Source organism: Rhipicephalus sanguineus, chromosome 1, assembly GCF_013339695.2.
Source record: "Rhipicephalus sanguineus isolate Rsan-2018 chromosome 1, BIME_Rsan_1.4, whole genome shotgun sequence".
Lineage (NCBI taxonomy): Eukaryota > Metazoa > Arthropoda > Arachnida > Ixodida > Ixodidae > Rhipicephalus > Rhipicephalus sanguineus.
The window spans coordinates 168571362-168594115 of NC_051176.1; the positions used below are offsets into that span (position 1 = coordinate 168571362).

At 46.5% G+C, this 22754-nt stretch overlaps 1 protein-coding gene across 6 annotated transcripts in view; it reads left to right on the plus strand.

Annotated features, from left to right (window-relative positions):
• LOC119401923 (GTPase-activating Rap/Ran-GAP domain-like protein 3) overlaps window positions 1-22754 on the plus strand; it is a 594089-nt gene that overhangs the window by 461209 nt on the left and 110126 nt on the right. For 4 of the 6 annotated variants that reach the window (XM_037668951.2, XM_037668957.2, XM_037668966.2 and 1 more), the window contains exons 3-4: window positions 11479-11559; window positions 21888-21920. In XM_037668951.2, coding sequence (XP_037524879.1) covers window positions 11479-11559; window positions 21888-21920 — 114 coding nt within the window. The remainder of the gene's footprint in view (window positions 1-11478; window positions 11560-21887; window positions 21921-22754) is intronic. The other 2 variants (XM_049417628.1, XM_049417629.1) reach the window with 1 other exon arrangement.

Genomic DNA, 22754 nt, shown 5'->3' on the forward strand with positions numbered 1-22754 from the left:
GTATAGTGCGTTTCAGAGAACAAACTCAAGATGAAGCGCCGAAAATGAAATCGTCTGCTATGCGCAAACCTACTCGGGGGATGTAGTACCCATTACTAACTTAACCGATATTGCACCCGCAGATCTCTGGAGTTAGTGACCAGGTAGAAAAAGTTTATTAACTGCCATTGAAAAGTAGTAACTGCAGTGCTTACGTTTTACTCGCAGTTAGAAGTACGTGTTTATTTACTCATGTTCAAAGATTGTTTATCCAGCATCAAAGGGGAGCAGGGTATCAGGGGGGAAAAAATAAATGTTTTAGCGCTATCGTGCAGCAAGGAATTGATTTCAGCCTGCATGCGTGCCTGGGCTGCCAGGAAATTATTCGCGACATCTGTGGTCTTCAGACCCTTGTTCGTATAGCTGTACTTTGCAAAAAGAGAAGTTACGCGCAATAATCTTCGGTTACCCACAGTTATCTATGTCTCTGCGTATAACGTCTGAACCTTAATATGTGTATAAATTCTACATTAAATATGCGAGCCGCATTTTAGATGGAGGCGAAAATGCTTGAGGCCCGCGTACTTACATTTATGTGCACGTTAAAAAAAAAAACCCAGTCGGCCTGAATTTCCGGAGCCCTCCCCAATGGCGTCTCTCATAATCGTATCGTGATTTTGGGACGTTAAACCCCAACATTTACTATTATTATTATCAAGGCATGTGGTTAACTATTTAGCACAACGCGTAGCGAACATATGCGGCGCAGTTCCGCCGCTGTTATGCGCCAGAAGCGCATAGACATGCCGACAGTGAAGCGAGGCAACCTAACCGGTGATGAAGCATGCAATGGCACAGACGCCCCATTGCGTGCTTAAATGTTCGCTTTGTAGCGCAAACGAACATAAAAAGGCAAGCAGAGGGCCTTGATTTTCGGACGAATCCATGCAATTCAGTTGCAAGTTACGAGAAAGCCATATGGACGTCACTTGGCCATGCGACCATCCATGAAACACTCAATCACACACTGACACGAGTGTCTCCATAGCGACAAGGTCACGCAATTTTCACTATGTCGAAAAATTATTTTCAGGAGCTATAGGGTGAGCATGCAGTCAGTGGTAGTAAGTGAACCCATGAACACACACAAAAAAAACAAGAAGAAAACAAACAAGAATTCGGCGCTTTACGATGTCTTGCGGGGCTGTAGATGAACGTCTTAGAAGCGAAGTGTATTAAATCAGCACAAAGCCACATAAAAAAAATGGCTTTTGTTACAAAACGAGCAATTGTAACTACCAAGTCACAAATCTCTGCGTTGAATAATGGTGGGCTTGCTGCTGCAATTTTAGATTTTCACCGCCCACATATTTGGAGCGGACCGCGAGTTCAATATGTGCGTGAGCGTAAAAACGTAGAGGCAGTGCCCGTCCTAGACCCAAATATACCTAATCCACAGGGAGGAAGATTGTTTCTACAGTGCAGTCTCTACTTAATCAACATTTCTTTTAATTTCTTTCTTCTACACTGGGTTCCGTGCTGTGTTGCAGGCGCCAGATTGGCTGATTTTAACGCTGTGCTTTAGCAGAGCAAACGCGCATTAACAATGCTACATTTTTAGTAATTGCGCCAATTTCTTGCTCGTTTGAGAGGGAACAAAAAGGAGGTCCAACGAGTGAACTAAGGCGGGACGTTAATTTTAAGCTCGAGGCCCTGCCATACCTGCGCATACGCTGACGTGAGCGTTAACAATGTCCCCGCTTTAGGTAAAATGTTTGCACGAAGCTGTACGGTAAGTTTGTTCATGACGAAACCTTATCGGGGCAGGGCGTGTGACCTCTCCGAGCGGCCATACTATAGTGCAGAAACGTATACGCCTTCCTAGATTACAAAAGGTGTTTCGCACAACTCGCCCATGTGTTCCCTGTCCCTTTAACTATATACACGTGTATAGCTTTGACGTCTGTAACAGTGTAGTAAGTTTGTACAGTGTCATACACCGCTGATGGCGGCGCCGTTAATCGAGCCCGCAGCAGCTGAGTGCAGTTGACACGGGCCCTTGACATGCGTTGCCCCGGTGCTTTACACAATGAACGCGCGGATGGAGAATAGCTGAGAGCTGTAAAAGAGAGAAAGGGGGTAGAATGGAGTACCGAAGCCGAAGTGAGGGCAAGGGAAAAGAACAAGCTGACCTCTACTTAAAGAAACGCGACCCACATTGGCTTTGCAACCTCCTCTTGGCGTCGTGAAGCGTTCCCTAGTTGCCGCTAGGTCAACGGAGTTGTGAGGTGAACTTTGAGCAGGCGGCCAGAGGGGCTCCGACCGTGAACGATCAATTGTTCTGGCCGAACAATGGACCGCAAAACGTCTGCACCACGCTCTTTCCGGCCACGTCTGTTGTGGCGGCAGTCATTATGGCCGCAGTCGATCCTCTTTTATGTTCGCCCGCGCTATTCGGCTACAGCGGCAGTTACGGACGCGCCCGGGTCGCCCCAGCGATTCACCACGAACAAATGGAGCTCGTGTCCGATTATTGCTCGTTGAAAATGGCGCAAAATGGCTACGCATAGCTTGTCTGTAAGGCCTTGACCTCCCGGGACGCGAACGATCCCGCATAGCGCTGACGATGACATCCGTCACATCGTCACTGACGAAGCTCGGTAAGAGCATTTGCGTTTGTCAAGGCCGTTCTTTCACAGGTCAGAAATCTGCGCACTTCGTGAAGTTCTTGACATCTTTGTCAAAACTTGTGAATTATACGTATCTTATACAGACCCGCAGTGGTAACTCAGTGGCTATGACGTTGCGCGAGTTTGATCCCGTGAGAATTTCGATGAGAACATATTACGAAAACGTTCATGTATACCGTCCATAAGGTGCGCGTTAAATAACACAAGGTGTTCCAAAGCAACCTGGAGTCTCCCCTTGCACCTTTCGTGAAATCAAGAAAGAGAGAGAGAGAGAGAGAAAGGCAGGGAGGTTAACCAGGCAGGGAGGTTAACCCGATTGGCCACCCTACGCGCGCTCGCGCATACCAGCGTTCACCGCGCATATACAGGCAGTCACAACCGAGAAATGTACCTTGTTAAAATGGCTGATTGGGGGAGTTGGTAATTCATGATACTTAGAAATACGAGCGCCAGGGGCGTAGCCAGGGGGGGGGGGGGGGGGTTGGGGGGTTTCAAACCCCCCCGAAATTTTTCAGTTTTGCTTGCGTATATATACGCGCGCACATACAAACGCACGCACGAACATACATAAAGTATGGTTGAACCCCCCCCCCCCCCCCCCCCCCGAAAAAAATTTCTGGCTACGCCCCTGACGAGCGCGTAACTTATACAGGGACTTGTCCTTGTCTTCCTAAGTCCCTGTATAAGTTACGCGCTCGTATTTCTAAGTATCGAGAAATGTACACCAAGAACTTTGATTGCTTCAGCGTAATCAGCGAAGAATGTGGCGGCGCTAAGCAGCGCCGCTTGTTTCTACAAGTGAGAAAATTAGTTAACGTAACATTATGTGTTTACTTGTTTCTCGGATTTCTACAATAAATAAACTAGTGCATGTATATCAAGAAATCCTAACGTCACAAGTCGTGAGTGCGCGGTGTAGTCGCCATAAAGGTAGAAAGGCAGAACGTGAGGCTTGTTCAGCTGAATAGTCATTCACCAGAATCATTAGTATTTCTTTTATTTTTATCGGGTTACGTTTCTTTTTTCCAATTTATTTAGAAAACCGAAATATGAACGTTTTCTCTTCTTTATTGAAAAAAAAATGTGCGGGCAGTTTGCATTTTTTTATTATTAAATAGTGTTCAGGAGATTTTGGCACTTTTGTCTAGCGCCGGCTACTCCTTTTCAGAGATCCTTTTCAGATAGTATACGGTAAAGTCACAGCAACGAAAAGAAAAAAAAAATACTAAGTCGCGCAAACCTTGGCACAGAGAAGCACGGACCCGTCGCCGCTCGCACTCCCCGTCGACCGAGCCGTCTAGCTTCGAGATGCGTGGCTTCCTCCCCGGGAGTACGCAGCCAGGCTATGCACTATATAGCGGAGGTTGCGCGCGATATCTCCGTCCGTTGGCGTGGCTTAGCTACTGAGCATGCGCGGCTTGGTCGGGTGGTGCGGTATGTGGTCGTCAGACGACGCGATGCTTACTTCCTCTTTCTATCTTTTTTCTCTCTCTACTTCTTTCTGTCTCTTTCGTTGATGTTCTCTCTGTCTCTCTTTCTTTTATTTCTGCATTTCTTTCTCACTATTTCCTCTTTCTCATTCTTTCTGTGCTACGCTTTACTCTCTTCCCTCCTACTTTCCCTCCTGCTCACCTTCACATCTCTCTTCCTCACGCTCACTTCCCTTTGCCACCCCCTTGCTACACTATACTATACAAGGCCATGCTATGCTATTCGCCGCGAGATCGACCTATAGGAGGCATCACCGTCGCCGCGTTAGTGTGGAGAGGCGCTCGGTGGCGCGTATACAAATGCACACAGCGGCGCTTCGTTGTGAGCTGTTTGAGCCGATTTTCGGCGAATAAAAAGCGTTGATTGCAGCTTACTGGTAATATATACACTCTTCATTGTTGAATCGATGCACGAAAATCATCCAACGTTACTATTACTAGTGAGAGAAGCGCAATCTGCCGATGAAAGGGATGCTCGCCCTGGATTACAGTCTGTGCTTACGCACTGTACGACGTTTTTTGTTGTTTTCTCTCTACGTGTTTACCTTGTGTTCTGTGTACTACGCACTGCTGTAGCATGCCTGAACTATACTTAAGTGTTTACTTCTTCTTCATTTGTATACTAGCCCATATTCCTGTGCAATGAGTTCAATAGCACTGTTCACGCGAATACGCATACGCAGGTAAGAGTGTTGAGCACAGAGCTTTCACCGATTGATTACGTGCACGACAGTGAGATGCAACAAAGGTCCGGTTATTTTATGGAATAAGGTTTTTTTTTCTCGAACTAATCATGTCCGCTGCCTTCCATCAATTTATAACAACTCCACACAAACGATCAAGATAATGTAAAAAAAAGGGATGAGGTTTTGCGTGACATTATACGAAAAAATGTAAGGCACGCCGTCGGGGATTAATTTTAAACATCTGGGTTCTTCAAAGCATACCTAAATCTAAGCACACGGGTGTTTCTGCATAAAATTTCACCCAAAGTTAAAATTGCGCGCGGGAACTCCGTTTTATCACTGCCGTGTCATTCCATTGTCTTTTTTAGGGGACAGTTTGAGTACCGAAGTCTCAGACTTCACTTGATAGAAATATTTCGCTGTAGCGGGACCACGCCCGTACAATAAAAGGACATCTTAAGCACAACTAAAGCTCATCATGAACTACAGTGCCGCCGTTATACACCTAACAACAACGCGAAAGTGCATGAGCCTCGTTTTTGTTTACCACCGAGTCGCTAAAACGCGGCATTCACACACTATTTAATGCTCCTTATGTTTGGACTATGCCAAGCGCACTTTAGGGTGGGCTTGAACCAGAAAGCGGCACCAACATTGAAATGATTCTGGCGAACGAAGGGTACGACACCAATACACAGCCCTCACGAAAGTCGCACTCACTGATCTTATTACAATGCGCATGCAGCCGAGCAAGCCCATTTGCTTCTGTACACCATGTTAGGTATACGTACGAGCAGTTAAACGCGCGCTAACATAACAGAACAAACCGCCCTTTGAGAACGTGTAGGACGTACGCGCACATGCAAACGCGACGTGGCTAGCAGACGACACAGGGAGCAATCCACACTAGGCGCGCTGCAGCCAGTAGCCGCCAGGCAGCGACTCTGCTCGATCTCGCGGCCAATACCAGCGGGCCTGGATCGCCGAGAGGTTAGTACACTCGCCTTTGGATCGAGGGTATGCGGGTTCGAGTCCCGCCTCATGAAGAATTTCTTTTTCGGCAAGAATAGTTCTCTTTCTTTCTTTCTTTCTTTCTTTCTTTCTTTCTTTCTTTCTTTCTTTCTTTCTTTCTTTCTTTCTTTCTTTCTTTCTTTCTTTCTTTCTTTCTTTCTTTCTTTCTCTCTCTCTCTCTCTCTCGCTGTACTCGTTCTCAGGTAGCCTCACAGTGGCACATACCCTTGCCGCGACAATCGTATCGGCACACGCTTGGCGGCTCCAGCGATCCCTCTGGACAGATGATAATCACCAGTATGGACCACTTTACAAGATTGACCCATCGTGTAACTTTGATATGCCGCGAGACCTAAACAGGCAAGATGAAACATGCTTGCACCGCATCAGACTGAACGTCGCATACACCAACTACTTCAGGAGCAAGATTAAGCTGTCGGACTCACCAATGTGCGTCCAATGCAACGTCCAAGAAGATTTACATCATGTTCTTTGTGAATGCAAGCGATACGCATCAGAGAGACAGTCTCTGAAGGCAGCCTTGCATCTTCAACGGGGATCGTGCTTAGAGTTGCGACATGTTCTGGGCCCATGGCAAAGCAGCACCTGTGCGCTACGTGCCACGAAAGCGCTGTTGAATTTCTTGCGGGCCACGAGCCTGAACCAAACTTTGTAAACTTGTGTGACTGTATGTGTTATGTGGTTATCACTGTATATATCATAATCGTCACCCAGCACCTGGAGTAGCATGTCAGGCGAACAGCCAGGCAAACATCTCCAGCTTCATTAAAAGGTTTATCTCTCTCTCTCTATACCCGTTAAGATGACGATAGTTTTCTGCGAGCGACTCGCAAGGAACGATTTGCTAAACAGCTTCGCTGTTAAAAAAATACATGAAGAAGTTGTCGCCATTTCTTGGCGACGGCTTCCCCTTTTCACTTGGTTATTAATAATAAAATACAAAGTAAAAAATATAGACTTGCCTTCTGTGAGTTCTAGACCCTCGTTTTAACACAGCCCGCTAATGAGTGGCACACGTGATGCACTTAAGACAGTACTCATCTCAAACAGCAGCGTCTTCATAGAAGCGTTAAAGGAATTTCGTCGCTTTATGGCGGACCTCTAATGTCCATGGGCTTTGCATTTTGGCTCGTGATATAAGCTCGCTCTGAGTCCAGTAAACAGAGCTCCTCTTCGAGTCGCTGTCTATGTGTTTTTTTGCTTGGAACACTCGGAATAGCCGCACGAACATGCAGATGGCGCATGCTTAATTTCGGATAAAGAGTGCTTTGTGTAACCTGTTCCGAGTCATAGATACTGCATAAGGGCGTCGATGCTCCACGGGAGCTGAGAGTCTATAGTTGACGCTTAAGATTGGGGTCAACCGCGTATAGGATTGATCCTTTTGTGCTGCCTGTGAACCAGTTAGACAAACACATTATTATTCTTTATGTTCCACTGCATCTGATGCTTGGTCGCAAAATAAGAACGCTTGACTGGAGTATCATGATGTTTATCAAATATGGTGTCAATTACGTTTGCGAACGCCGTGGATGTGGATGAGTATCAACGGAGTCGAGCCTGTCTCGCTTTACTACTAAGGCTAATGCACAACTCACGCAGATATACTCTTCGTTTATGAAAACAATTAAATATTCATAAAGCGAGTAAAATCTCGAGTGCGTGAATTTAACCACGCGTATTGCGGCGAAGCAGCACAGAGATACACGCACGACAATGCGTTGATATAGGAACGCCATAGTGAACGCAAAAAAAGTAGCTCAACTATATAAGAACCCTCAACCACGAATGTTTTGTTGCTTCTTGCTGCCGTGTGAGCGAGACTGAAGCCTGCAGCGATGGATCCAAACAAACTGAGCGTTACCCGGGCAGCAGCGCAGTGAAGAAAGATGCAGAATAACGTGAAAGAAATGAAATGAACGATTCAATACCGTAAACTGGAACTGGGAAGCGACTTTGCTCGGGATACGGCATCTCGGCTCCCTTATTTTGGACCTCGTGTTTACTCCTCAGTCGCGAGCGCCCAATTTGTTCCCGTTGTGCGCGACGAACCTCGGATAAAGGCTTGAAAAAAAGTTATTAGTATCGTGTAGAGTATTGAGGGGTCCCGAGGATTTTGAAAAGGGCTGCATGTAAAATAAAAAAAGGCATACAGAAAGACTTTCGCAGCAGGCGAAGGAGGTCTCTCATACTAGCCGCTTGCTTTTCCTGGCGAAAAGCAGGCACCACAAACATGTGAACAAGCGCCGCGTCAGGCGGAAATTTCCAAGATAAACACGTGGCATAAGCCCACTGTTGTCTTGCTCTTCTCCTTAAACACGCTTCATTTTCTTCGGGCCGTTTTCTCTGAAAATATGGGCGAACAAACCGAGCACCCCTAGCGCGGCTCGTTCTGCCGCATGCAGCGAGAACGTGAATACCGCGCATCGCTTTATTTTTCTGTTTTGCGAGGCGGTGCGCCTGTCGCTGAAAAGTCGCGCTTGTCAAAGCCGAGCGAGACATTTCTGATAAGTTTGCGTGCGCCAAAGAAGCCGATGTGGCAGACGCGCTTTGTTCGTTCCTCTATAGAAACCTAAATCTCGAACAGACTCTCTGTAAACAAGTTTGGAAACATCGAACCTGCCTGGCTTTCCTCTCTTTCTCTCTCTTGATATGGAAAAAAAAAGTACTCAACGTGACACAAATTCGTCGTGCTTTAAATTAGAAGCAATTACTTTGGCTTTCTTTGAAAGTCCTCTTGCCCATTCGTTAGCCTGATGCATGCCACATATCTCGTTTGGGTTGGTCGGCGTAAGTATTTTTTTTTTTGTACCTCAAGGTGGAATCATGAGTATACATGCAAAACGATACTTTGGCGGTCGTTGAGTTTTGTCAGGCGGTACGTAACAATGCGATTGCGCAAATGCGTCAAATAAAATCAGTTCGGTGGGAATGTTTTAACAACAAACTAACGGCGAACGTACAGCACCCATTCTCTTCTTTCGTGGCTTCTGCGGAAAGGCATTCGAATTTTCACGGTCGCGAAGTGTGAAAGATGTTCTGCTCTCAAGATCCCGCAGACGCAAATAGGGTCGGGAGATGGGTGAAAAGTTGCGCCATCACGAGGCCACTTGGCAAGAGCTGTCAACGGCCAAGGCCGCACCGCCCCGACGCACCGCGCTGTTCTTTCAACTTCACGACCTGAGGCATTGCCCGAAATAATCCTCCTTTTCGTGCATTGCAACGCTCTTTAGGCGCCGACGCACTGTTCGCCGGCTGGCCTATCTAGTGGCAGGTGTCAGCATCACGCAATACGTGAAGAATTCATCGCCGAACGAACAGCGCGAGGGCATCGACGCGCTCCGACGGTGCATGGTGAAAGCCCGACGAGGAGAAATGGCCGCTTATATCGGCTCGAAATGACTTTTTTTTTCATCTCCTCTTTTCCGACCCGCAATGCGGCCAAAAACCGCAATCCCCCTTCCCCATCTCCACCTACCCAGTTTCTAGCCTTTTACCTCGCGGAGCGCTTTCTTCAGTCGTCGCTGCTTATCGGCGTCCTGCGGCTCAGTGAAGCGCGCGTGCGCTGCCTTCGCCCACCCCTCGGTTGTAGCCACCCTATCTTCGGTCCATTCTCCCCAAGCGCCAGTCTTCTTTCGTTTTTGTCGGTTCGAGTTAGGCAAAGAATGCGGGTATGAGCACCCGTGAATTCGCCTCTATCGACTCTGGCCACCCCGTGCGAGCAGCGGCACTTCTCTCGCGCTTAGTTGTCAGCCATCCCGGGAGAAATCATGACTGGGCGCTTTGCGCGTGGCTCGATATCCGAGCGGCGCTCTCTCGTTCGTCTTCCTTCGAGGGCGGTGTATAGAACGCCTCTGTCTTGCCGACATGGGGCGGGCAAATGAATAGCTCCTCCACCGCGCCAGACAGTTTGAATACGTGTGAGAATCGGGACGCATCCTTTCACCTGTCTTGTCTACACTGTTTTTTTTTTTCTCTGTCGGCCGCCATCGGCTCTTTCTCAAGATCACAAAGAGACTCGGCTGTATGCGGTTCATTCTCGTTTGAGAACGATCGAAACAGCAGTCGTTCGTCGCAGTCGCATTTTACTTCCCTCTCCACTTCACTCTCTGCTATCACTTTTAGAACATCTCTCCGCAGAGGTTGGACGTGTGAAAGGGGTTCTTTGAACAACTTTTGCTTTGTCTGTCTGTGTCCAGCTTTCACTACTCAGTGGGCTGTCTGTCCGTCTCTTGCTCTGTCGTTGATTTTCTCTCTCTCTCTTTTACCTGCGTTGCTCGTAACTTGTCCCACGGAAATAGGAAAATTCCATCGAGTGTGATTGCGCAGTTCCACGTTTCGTTTCCCTGAAGTTGAAAGTACTCGACGCACATTTGAAAAAAAAAGAAAAAAAAAGAATGTGATTGTGAGACCGCCTACTTGCCGTTGCTTAATGAAAGAAAAAAAAGGGCTCAGAACGTCCTTGTTTTTTTCTTATTTTTTGTTTCAGCTATATAAATAAACGCATATTCGCGGTCTTGTGCTAACCAGAGATTCTGAGACTTTTTTAGTGGTTGCTTCATTCATTTTTCTTTTTTACTTCGACACTTAAAACATTATAGTTTACTCGGGCGTGCCAATAGGCCTCCTCGCTAACTTTCTTCCTCAGGCCCTAAATGAGGCTCGACTTCTGCGTGAGCAAACATAGATAGGAATGAGGCTGCCAGAAATTTTGACTTCTACTGCAATAGTTTCCCTCAGCGTGATAAAAAGAATAAAATTATATCCGGTTAGCAAAACCTTGCTTCTTCATAACCTTCTCTCTCTCATTGCATCTTGCCAATGTTTTCTTTCCTTTTCGGTTGAATTTAGTTTTCAGAAATTTATACTATTAGGACAGGTCGACTAAGCCATCTTTGAGTGCCAATTATCAATTAACATGTCAACAGCAAAAGCAACGACGCTTAGTACATCAAATGAACTCGACTATGCAAGTCTCTGATGATTCCATAAAATTCGCCTGGATCTGACCGTCGTGCCATTATAAAGTATTTGCAATATCGATGAAAGCAACTTGTGCAGCCGTAGTTGTCAGGTAACACAACTATCGCAGCACAGAATACGGGGGACACCCACAGAAAGAACACACCCGGTGTTGTGACCCTGTTTGAAGCACTTTGTTTTCCTTGCGATGAATTACCGATTCGCTCAAGTCTTTGCCCTGCGTAGGCAAGTGACTCCAGGGACAGTCTTCGTATAATGTCGAGCAGCATTACTTATGGGTAACGAAAAGGAGTAAGCGTTCCGCCATAAAAATTACATCTTCACTCTCAAAGAGTAAAAGAGCCCTCTGACATTTTTTGTGAGTCCTGCTGACTTGCCACGTATGACTCTCTTTAAAGAGACTCGAGAACTCTCTCTCATGAGATCATTATACTCTCGTTGGAGTGTCGCTGGACCCAGAAGAGAGTTAACGCGTATGTTTAAAGAGAGTCGTATACGTGGCAAGTTAAGACTTACCGAAAGGAGTCACGCATTCTCTCTCTTTTTTTTTTCTTAGAGTGTACGCAATGTATTCCCAAACACATGTTTCAATTCTAGCTTTTTTTTCTTCTTTTTCAGTTGGCATCATGCGATGGCGACTCGGAAAACATCGTTCGCCGTTTTCGAGTCGAGACTGGAGAGCGTTCCGACAAGGAAGAGGTGTGTATCGACGTCTCAATTCTTGAAGAATGTGCATGCTGTGGCGTCTTTTATAGCGTGTAATTACTCTGTAACTTTAAGCCCTCATTTTGCATCCCCAGAAGCGTTTATACAATGCAAATAAACCGCGAAGAACTTCGTGTGTGTCGTCACTGTAATGGTAAATTTGTTTGGATTACGGAGCGCGAGCGCTCAGACGAAGCTGCACAGAAAATAGCGACGGACACAGAATGCAGTCCTTTTCAAGCGAAGCTCGTGTTGTCTTACCTGTGTAGCTTGGTGGCTACACAGGTAAGACAACACGAGCCCTCCTCCCTCACAGCTGAATAAATAAAACAAGATAAATTTCCTTTCCTGGGCTAGGGTTTGAACTCGGGCCCCACCAGGTCCGAAATCGAGTGTCTTGATCACTAGGCCACGTGCCCACGCTTACCCGTGTGAACTGAACTGAAGCATATGGATGCGTTCCACCGAAGATGCAAAAAAAAAAAAAAACAACAAAAACAAAAACAGTGGGGAGGCAGTGCCCTTGCTATGAGCGCTTCATTGAAATATTTCGTGTTGGCGGACTAAGAACGATCTGCTGGACAACGCGCAAGGTCTATATCAGGAATGGCACGTTTCAGGAAAATTCCGACTGCGAGAAAATTGAATTCCTAACCCGTGTTTCCATGATCGCGTGATGGTCCTTTCGTTGGGCCGTTCTACAGGTTGACGAACGCCGGAAAGAACATGAAAGACACCATGCCGATTCAGCCGAAAAACGGCGTTCCGGGAATGGCCGCCACCTATAAAGAAAGAAAGGAAGGAAGGAAGAAAGAAGGAAGAGTAGAGTGCCCAGCATCCCTTGCCCCCGTTCCCCGACTGGGGAAGGGCTCCTGAATTTTCTCACTCTTCTGTGTGGGTTCCGTCTAACCGCTGTTCCTCCGCAATCTGAACTACATGTCACACCAGCGAGCCTACGTTTCTACTTTAGTGACTGTAATTGTAACGTGTAGGTGTGCGGAAACTCTTAGAGCAGGCTTGGCACCGTAGCTTTGCGTGCGGCGTTGAGTGTGGACAGATAATTAATTTACGCAGCTGTTTACAACAATAGTGATACGATCGAAATCGTATCACTTGTGTGACCTAGTTCGTATTATAGATTTGTTTTCTTCCCGATCGTCTTCGTTCATTATTCAAGAATGCGGAATTGCGCCTAGCGCCAAATTTTGTATCGCAGTTTGTCGTGTCTCACATAGAAATTTTAAAAGGCTTCTCACTTTTTACTCACGTTTTCCTTTTCCTCGGTTCAAGGTAGCCGAACAGGCTCGAACAGGTTAACATCCCTGCATTTTCTTTAATGCTCTCTCTCTTCGCAGCTCTTCCTTTTTTTGTGGGGCTCCTTTTTCACACAACTCGGGCGTATAGATTTTTTTTTCTTTCATGCTGGAACGGATACGTATCGTTCACGGTTCCTTTTTTGCTCTGCCGTTACCAATCGCTCAGGAAATGCACAGATCAAATGGATTTTCATGTGTTTACGTTTTTGAAGCCGCAGCTATGTGCGTTTCTCCATTTCTTTCTCTGTTTCTTTTTACGTTGCCGCAGGGCTCTCTAAGCAACGTACAAGATTTGATTGTACAAACAATATTAAAAATAAACAAAGAAATAAGTCACGCGAATCAGAAGCTGTAAATTATTATTTTTTTTTTATTCTCACGCAATCATACTGGTAGCGGGTTTGATGGGACAGATCGCGTGCTAACGTCTCCGACTAAACCTTCTTAATCGCGAGCCCCCAACGTTATTGCTGATCAGTGTTTCACATCGTCGAGAACGCACTGAAGTCGTTAGGTATTTTATCTAAGGAGTTTTCAAACTCTGCCTCGCAGTGGCCTAACGACACGACGCATTTTTGTAGCCTGCCGCTTCCAACGCGCAAATTCGATTGCATGGGCCACGACGCGGTAGGCGACAGAGACGGGTGATGTATGAGCTTAGGTCTCCTGAATTGTATGTTGGCGAGAAACCTGACAGGGTCTGTCGCACGTGTTATGTTCTTTGCCCACACGGAGGCCCGCTCTGCTATTTTCGCCTCTAGGGAGCAGGACGAAAGGGACAGGGATTGTGTCGCTATAATGGAAACCAGAGCAGTCAGCAAGCATTTACCCTTACAGCCGTAATCCGGTATGGAAAACTAAACATATCTTGTTTTTACGCAAGGTCGTGGGATCGAATCCCGGCCGCAGCGGCCGCATTTTCGATGGAGGCGAAGATGCTTGAGGCCGCCCGTGCACTTAGGTTTAGGTGCACGTTAAAGAACCCCAGGTGGTCGAAATTTGCGGAACCCCCCACATACGGCGTCCCTCATAATCATATCGTGGTTTTGCGACGTTCAACCCCAACCATTCTTGTTTTTACGCGCCAAAAACGTGCTTCAATAATCGGTGCGCCATATAGTGGGGTGCCCTGAATAAATTTTAAGCACCTCAGATTCCTTAACTTGCACCTAATCTTATTATACGAGTGTTTTACTTCGCCCTCATTTAAATGTAGCTGCCGCGTCCGGAATCGATCCCTAGACCCTCAGCACAACGCGCGCGACAACATAGCCACGGAGCTATACCGTGATGCGTCTTCCGAACTGTTTCTGTCGTGTCCGGAAAATGCACTTATGCCGAATGCCCTTTAGCCGATTTTCTCGCGCTTTGGCTTTTATCTTTTTTTTTGCGTGAAACGTCTTATTTTATTGAAACGAAACTTTGTTACAACGTCAAGACGTCATGTACCTAAGGCGGTCTCTTATTTTAGCGTTCCATATATGCGGCCGAGTACAACCAGCTCGCGTACAAGATGCACGTTCAGTTTGTATAGGAGGTCGTTAAAGGGTCGGCGGTCATTCAAAGGTATATACAGAACTAAATAACAGAAATGGAAAGATATGCTGTCACTATCTATTCAAGCATTCAAACGCATAGTTTGTCCGTCAATTGCGCGAAAGCAAGGTCAGGTGCCCGCGAGTATAATTAGCGACATCCATGGTTATAAACAGCGCGAAGAAGACGCGGACAAGAAAGAATACAGGACTTGCGCTGACTGCCAACTGATGGTTTATTGTTAAAACGCGCAAAATATACACAGATACAGAAAAAACGGGGAAGGGAAACATAAGAGAGCTTCTAGCGGCGCATGCGTCCAGCGGCACATTGTCATTTAGTCATAGGTGATTAGTTACGGAGATAGCAACACTCCTTGTCTGTTAGATTAATAGACGGCTCGCTTACACATGCTTCATCTTTACATTTCATTGCAAAAGCCTCGTAGACTTCACGTGCTGTCTGGTCCTTGTATGTGCGCAGCACACGGGTCTCCTGAAAACGAGGATGGCAGCCACACTTAGCACAGTGAATGGCCAAATTGCTGCCGCTTCTTGCCTTGAGGTTGTTGGCGTGTTCGCGCAGACGGTCGTTCAGGCAACGGCCCGTCTGCCCGATATAGGCACCCCCACACGAGGTCGGGATCTCGTACACTACTTCACACCTGCAAGGGACATAGTTAGCTGCGTGCTTTTTTACACAACCCTTGCTGACTTGCTTGTTCTCATTCACCTTCTTGCAAAGGGAGCTCAGTTTGTTGGGGGCCGACAATACTACATGGACCCCCGCTCGCCCAGCGGTCTTCTTGATGCGGTGGGACACACTGTGTACATACGGGATAACCACAGTCTTAGACTTCTGAAGGCTCGGCCGGATGCGTTCCCTCGTTGACCTCACTTCTCGCAAAAGAGCTGCAGTCAACGAAATCAGCAGGCTCTCCGGGTAGCCACTCTCCTTTAGACTCCGAACCTGCGACCCATAGCTGCTTGCGATCGAGTGGTGGCAGGAGCGAACGAGAGCATTTCTCAGGGCTCTACAAGCGATGGCCCGTTTCACAATCTTTGAGTGATTTGATGAAAACGGCAGGAGGAGCTTCTTTGATCGTGATGCGTAAGACCAGCAGGTGTGGTTTAGGCCGAGGTAGATTTCCATGTCAAGGAAGCGAATCTTGCCTTGAACAGGCAGCTCTCGGGTGAAGGTAAGGCCTGGAAAACAGGACCGGAACATACCAAGTATTCTTTCCACTTCACAGGAGGTCTCCTCAGGTTGGACCCGGAATAAAACCAGGAAATCATCGACATACCGGAAGATCCGGACCCAGCCGGCGGACTGAAGCTTCTCATCGAGGATCCCATCATAATGTGCTAAAAGCAAATCGCTCAACACAGGTGCGATGCGCGAGCCGATGCAAACGCCATTCCTCTGTACGTACATCTGTCCATTGTGTTCAACCGCTGTGGAGCGGAGGTACAGCACCAGCAAATCTTCGAACCTGGAGGCGCTGGTACCTATGGTGTTTTGAAACCGTACGAGTCCGTGCTCTTCTATGCCTTTCTTCACGACTCTGACGAGGTCCTCTTGCGGCAGGGAGTAAAATAGGTCTTTGATGTCCACTGAGAATGCCTGCGTTCCCTCAGGGCAAGACCTGGCTAGAAAGTCCGATACCTCAGACGCCCTGCGAACCATGTACGGGTCATTCACTTCAAGAAGCTTCAAACAATTGAATAAATAGCTTCCTAAGCACCTTTGCCAAGAACCAGCCTCGGAGACAATCACCCGGAAAGGGGTACCTTCTTTGTGTGTCTTGGCAGAGAAGAAAGCCTTAAGACACAGAACTTTTGAGTTCTTGAGTGATGTAGCAAGCTTCCGTAAACCCGCTTCTTCACATACTTCCACAGCCACCTTCTTAGTTTTTGATGGGTGGAATTCTTCTGCCCTCTTGAAGTTCTCGCTGAGGGCTTTGTCGGATAAAAGTCGGTACTGGTCTGGATGGACCACAACAAAGGCTCCCTCCTTGTCGGACTGCAGAAGCTTGTAGTTCTTCTCCTGTAGCGAGGACACGATGCCACGCAGGTTGATTCGTCCTGAGCTAGCAAGTTTCGACGGTAGTGCTTCAACACACTCCAGAACTACGCGGTCCGCTTCGGGCGCGGTAGCCTTCTTGGCAGCAGCCCTAACGAGGGACAATGCTTCAACTTTGTCCAACCTCGGGGCTAAGCAGAATTTGGGCCCCAGCCTGAGGACTTCTTCTACCTTGTCGGGGATGGCTATATTACCCAACTTCTTGACTTCCTGTCCTGCGGGGTGCGATTTCGGCTTCTTAGGTAAGTTGGCGAGCATGCTCCTCCACACAAATTCCGTTAATTGGCCCACCTCTTTTAACTCCTGGCGGTAGCACTGCAAGAGGCGTCGTTGGGGTACTCGTTGGGAACAGCTTAGCAGCAAACAGTCCTTCAGCAGTTCGATTTGCCTCCACGTTTCCGACATTAAGATGCGGCACATCTGTCGAGTATGGCCTTGTGTGGGCAGGAAGGGGCCCACCAATTGGCTGATAAGTGGTGGCATATAGGGGCGTTTCATGGCGAAGGTAAGCAGGCGTGCGTTGCACGAAGCGCGAACTAGAAGCACTGAACACATAGAAGAATTTAGAAGGGCATTGAAGGGAACAGAGCTCGCTGAAGTGGCAATGTAACAAAGAATACTTGGTATGTTCCGGTCCTGTTTTCCAGGCCTTACCTTCACCCGAGAGCTGCCTGTTGAAGGCAAGATTCGCTTCCTTGACATCGAAATCTACCTCGGCCTAAACCACACCTGCTGGTCTTACGCACCACGATCAAAGAAGCTCCTCCTGCCGTTTTCATCAAATCACTCAAATATTGTGAAACGGGCCATCGCTTGTGGAGCCCTGAGAAATGCCCTCGTTCGCTCCTGCCACCACTCGATCGCAAGCAGCTATGGGTCGCAGGTTCGGAGGCTAAAGGAGAGTGGCTACCCGGAGAGCCTGCTGATTTCGTTGACTGCAGCTCTTTTGCGAGAAGTGAGGTCAACGAGGGAACGCATCCGGCCGAGCCTTCAGAAGTCTAAGACTGTGGTTATCCCGTATGTACACAGTGTGTCCCACCGCATCAAGAAGGCCGCTGGGCGAGCGGGGGTCCATGTAGTATTGTCGGCCCCCAACAAACTGAGCTCCTTTTGCAAGAAGGTGAATGAGAACAATCAAGTCAGCAAGGGTTGTGTAAAAAAGCACGCAACTAACTATGTCCCTTGCAGGTGTGAAGTAGTGTACGAGATCCCGACCTCGTGTGAGGGTGCCTATATCGGGCAGACGGGCCGTTGCCTGAACGACCGTCTGCGCGAACACGCTAACAACCTCAAGGCAAGAAGCGGCAGCAATTTGGCCATTCACTGTGCTAAGTGTGGCTGCCATCCTCGTTTTCAGGAGACCCGTACGTGTGCTGCGCACATACAAGGACCATACAGCACGTGAAGTCTACGAGGCTTTTGCAATGAAATGTAAAGATGAAGCATGTGTAAGCGAGCCGTCTATTAATCTAACAGACAAGGAGTGTTGCTATCTCCGTAACTAATCACCTATGACTAAACGACAATGTGCCGCTGGACGCATGCGCCGCTAGAAGCTCTCTTATGTTTCCCTTCCCCGTTTTTTCTGTATCTGTGTATATTTTGCGCATTTTAACAATAAACCATCAGTTGGCAGTCAGCGCAAGTCCTGTGTTCTTTCTTGTCCGCGTCTTCTTCGCGCTGTTTATAACCATGGATTCTTACCAACTGGCTCGCATTCACTCGCTTTTATGTTAGCGACATCGTCTCTAATATATCGACACAACGTTAGCAGGGCGCCTGAAAAAAGAAATAAATATGTTTATCGTATTTTTGCCACTATATTCATTTGCAAACTGGGCAATGAAACCTTAGCATTTTTTTTTTTTTGGAATGCATGTACAGCGACATTTCTTTTATGTAGCGGCAGCTTCTTTAATGCTTAAACATCTTTAACAACTCTACGGCACAAGTTCAAGAGCACACCCGGTCCGCAGCACTATATTTAACTCTGTCTCCCACGAAGTGGCAGGGGCTTGTTTGATGGTGGCGACCTGCTGCTTTTCCGCGTGCTTTTAGTGTGCTGCTTGTTGCCGGAAATAGAACTTGAAAACGGGGACCTTAATACATCTGAGTAGGGCGGCACTTGGCCATTAAAGCTCGTTTCAGTGTACAACAGCGTTGTTGTACGCACGCGAGCCTCCTGTGAGTACTGCGATTCATCTGGTACTGCCACAATAAGTATATCGTAAAAGCAGCAAAATATCGCTACTAATACCAGCGCTTTCAAAACGTTTATGGTGTATATGTTTCATGGAAACGTGCGCGGAACGTTCCTCCCGACTGTCATTGACAGTAGTCAATAAAACTAGCGGACTTGCTTCAAACCATCAAAGCGAGTGGTAATGATTATCGCCTAAGGGCTTTTAACGAAAAGCGATTTCAGGTGTTTGGTAGTGCACGTGTGCTCTCGAGTCTAATTCAGGGATGTCGAAGCGATATTGAGACGTGCTTCGGGATGGTTTGGTCATAGCCGAAAAAAAAAAAAGACATTGCCTGTTGTGAGGTAGGGTCAGGCATCAACGATCAAAGGAGGAAATTGCTCACTCTTCTGCCACCTTGCGGGATTCCGCAGAACTCGTTTACAATAGTCTGTGTCCACGTGCTTCTAGTTGTCGATGAATTTGCCCTCGCGCTGCCAATTGCTAGCTTCCCAATTACCTCAATTGCTAGAGCGACCGCCCCGAAAAGACGTTGGTCCCGAGTTCGATCCCCGGACGAGGACGAATTTTTTGGCAACTAAAGAGGCTTTCCTTTCTGAGAAATCCGTATGGATTTCTTTGTGGCTTCGTGCTGCAAACGGGTGGTTGTCAATTTCTTTTTAATGCTATCCACAAGACAGAACTGCGTCTCGCTGTCTGATTTAGTGCTTGCACAAGGACGTATTTGCCGCAGACAAGAAGGCACGGAAATGCTCACTTTTCTTTGGGTGCGTCTTATTTGCGGCAAATAGGTGTGTCAGTTCTGCTGTGACCCAGCCTTGTTCGACCGAGTGCAAGCTGTGCTAATTTTCTCATGACTGCGCACACAAGTTGACGCATGCCAGATAAAGAACTAACACTCAGCTGACGCATGCGGACAACTAAGGCTACGCATGGGATAGTTGTGTCTGGGGCATTTATCCCTCAAAACTGCTAAAGTGCAGAGTGATCTCGATGTATCAGGCTAAGGTTTCGCGAACTTGGACTATTTTAACTCTCTGTGGGTCTCACAACATTATGAACAGGTCGTTGAAAAATGCGAATGTCTACGAAGTGGTGAGGACTTTCGTCCGCACTTTTCAGCTTGCCGCTTGGCAGCCAATGTACTTCAATAGAAAAGTACTTCTTTGAGGAAGTGAGTGGTAAGTAGAAAATGGAACCGCCATTTTTTTTTTCACAGATGAAGCTATAAGACCTTGCTAACATCGGAGAATTCCTCGGCTCAAATCATATTATTAGACTAGAATTATCTGAATAAACTTAGGCATTTACTTAAGAATGTCATAATTGCCGCTGCATGTTAGTTCTACACCAGCAGTAGACATTGCTGTCTACTTCGGCGTTGTCTGTCGTTGGTCTGTGCACGTACTGAGCGGAGGACGAAGTTGCGCGTATAGGTGGCGAAAAGGAAGATAAAAGCGCAGATCTAGAAAATTCCGACACAACATGCTTCGAGATAAACGTCGACGTGAAAGCGATTAGCACTGAAGCTGCGAAGCGACGCAGTGTATCGTCACCACCGAAACGCGTTCGCAGCTGAACTCCTTTTCCGCGCTTCCCTCTGAATACGCAGGGCTATCTGGCGCTGCCGCCTCATATGTTGTCGCTATGCATATTCAGCCAGTTTTACAGATTCTTTCCCGAATAAACATGGCGCAGAGTTTAATTACAACCAAAACTCGAAATACTTAAGGAACTTTTTTTTTTCATTGAAAGGGCCGCATATGAAGCGTGACAAGTAGCCATGGAGTGACCAACATTGACGTGGTACCAACATTGACGTACGTACGTACGTACATACATACATACATACATACATACATACATACATACATACATACATACATACATACATACATACATACATACATCGCGGATAGATAGATAGATAGATAGATAGATAGATAGATAGATAGATAGATAGATAGATAGATAGATAGATAGATAGATAGATAGATAGATAGATAGATAGATAGATAGATAGATAGATAGATAGATAGATAGATAGATAGATAGATAGATAGATAGATAGATAGATAGATAGATAGATAGATAGATAGATAGATAGATAGATAGATAGATAGATAGATAGATAGATAGATAGATAGATAGATAGATAGATAGATTACACGTACGTTGACACGGTCCAACGCGCTGTGCGTTCTACGATTTATTTGATATGTGTAAACAAGCACGCAAGAACACAAAGGAAATAGAGGGTCGCCCACATTGGTAATATTGAGAAACTGCATATGAAGGAATCGCCGAGCAGAAACTTTTGAAAATAATTATTTCGACAGCATGCGTGAAGCGCAACCGACGTCTGGGGACGAATTCGCAAATATTTTCTATCCGAAATGCTTTTTGCGATTAGCCAGGGGCCTTCCCTAATTATACATCCATCAACCGAATTGACTGTAACTTTTCTTCTGAACATTTCTAGCTGCATGTAAAAATGAAAAAAAAAATTATTCCTTTCTTTCTCTTCTTTCTTTCTTGCTTTATTTCTTTCTTTCTTTCCTCCTTTCTTTCTTTCTTTCTTTCTTTCTTTCTTTTATTTATTTATTTATTCTTTATTTATTTATTTGTTACCACTCCCTTAAATCATTAAGCAGCTGTATAAAAGAAGCAAAAAAAATATGTACTTCTATACGGAATAAAACTAAGCGCGACCTCGTCAATACATATTGCGACAGCAGCCCTCCCATTAGTCAAGTGAGGAAAGGAGTGCGCGATTGACGTGCGTCAACAAGGTGGAGGGAAACGCGTGTGGGCGGCCTCCGCTGAGAAAAAGGTTTACAGCATCGCGCCGTCTAAAACGGAGTAGACCTCCCTTTCTTTTTTCTTTTTTTTCCCCCATATGCCGGGCAATCGCATACAGGGGCCCGCGTGTACCGCCGAAGATAAGCTACGTTCTCCTCACAAAGATGATGAGAGTGCGCAACTGCGTTTGCGTCGCTCCGTTATTTGTGCGCGGAAAAGTCCCGAAATTTTTCTGTGTTTTTTTTTTTTTCAACTGCTTATACGGGCAATGTTTCTGTCTTGTTTTGTTACTTCACGTAACAGTGCACGCTCCTTTCTTTGTCGCTTTTTCGTCCCTGACTTTTTTGTTCAATTGTTCGTTTATTTGATTCAAACACTCTTTCAGGCCTTTTGGACGCAGGGAAAGGATGACGTCTGCGTAAGTTTTGTTCTTTTATTTTACGTTTCTTTGCCCACAGCAAAATGGGCCACATTCGACAGTATACTCTGAAGGCTTTCAAAGTTTCTCTACTCGATTCCGCAGTTTCAGCGACGTCATTTTTGTAAATTATTATTTCTGTTTTATTCGTACGACCACGTTTATGACGGGGTTGTTGGCTACGTCTCCCGAGTGTCTGTAGTTTTGCTGTATTTTTTTTTTTTGAGCTTTCGTGTGCGCGTAGTTAAACTGCCAAAGCACACCCTTTTACTCGGTCTTCTTCTCGAGCTTCGCAAAACAACCAGCCATCCCCATTTTGCGCCCTGTTTTTTGGCTACTGACGCTGGAAACCAGCGAACGAGAAACGGGACCTTGCCCGTTGAAATTCTCCACCGTCACTACTGAAACAAAAGCACGATTATTGCTTTATTAGAATGAGCAATTGCAGTGTAATCGAACACGTGCAGAGACGTGTTGAACCACCATCAGTTAACGTAGACAGCGTAGTAGCCTTTCCAGAAGCTCGTTTATCATATAAGCTCACGAAGCCATGCAAAAAAAAAAAAAAGGAGAAAGAAAGAAAAGAAAAATAAAGAAAGCAAGGCAGCTGCGACCGCGAACTGCCAAATAACAGGACGGAGGTTGAGGCATGTTTAATAAAAGCGTAATTGATTTTTAATCTGTGACATAAGGTGGCCGCTCCTTGGAAGGCAAGACAAAGCATGTTATTATTAAGCTTACGTCATTCATGACATGCCCTTCAATACTGAAATGTGCCCAAGGCCATCATTCTGTTGTCCTCTTTTTTCCGCAAGCAACGGTTATGGTTGTGCT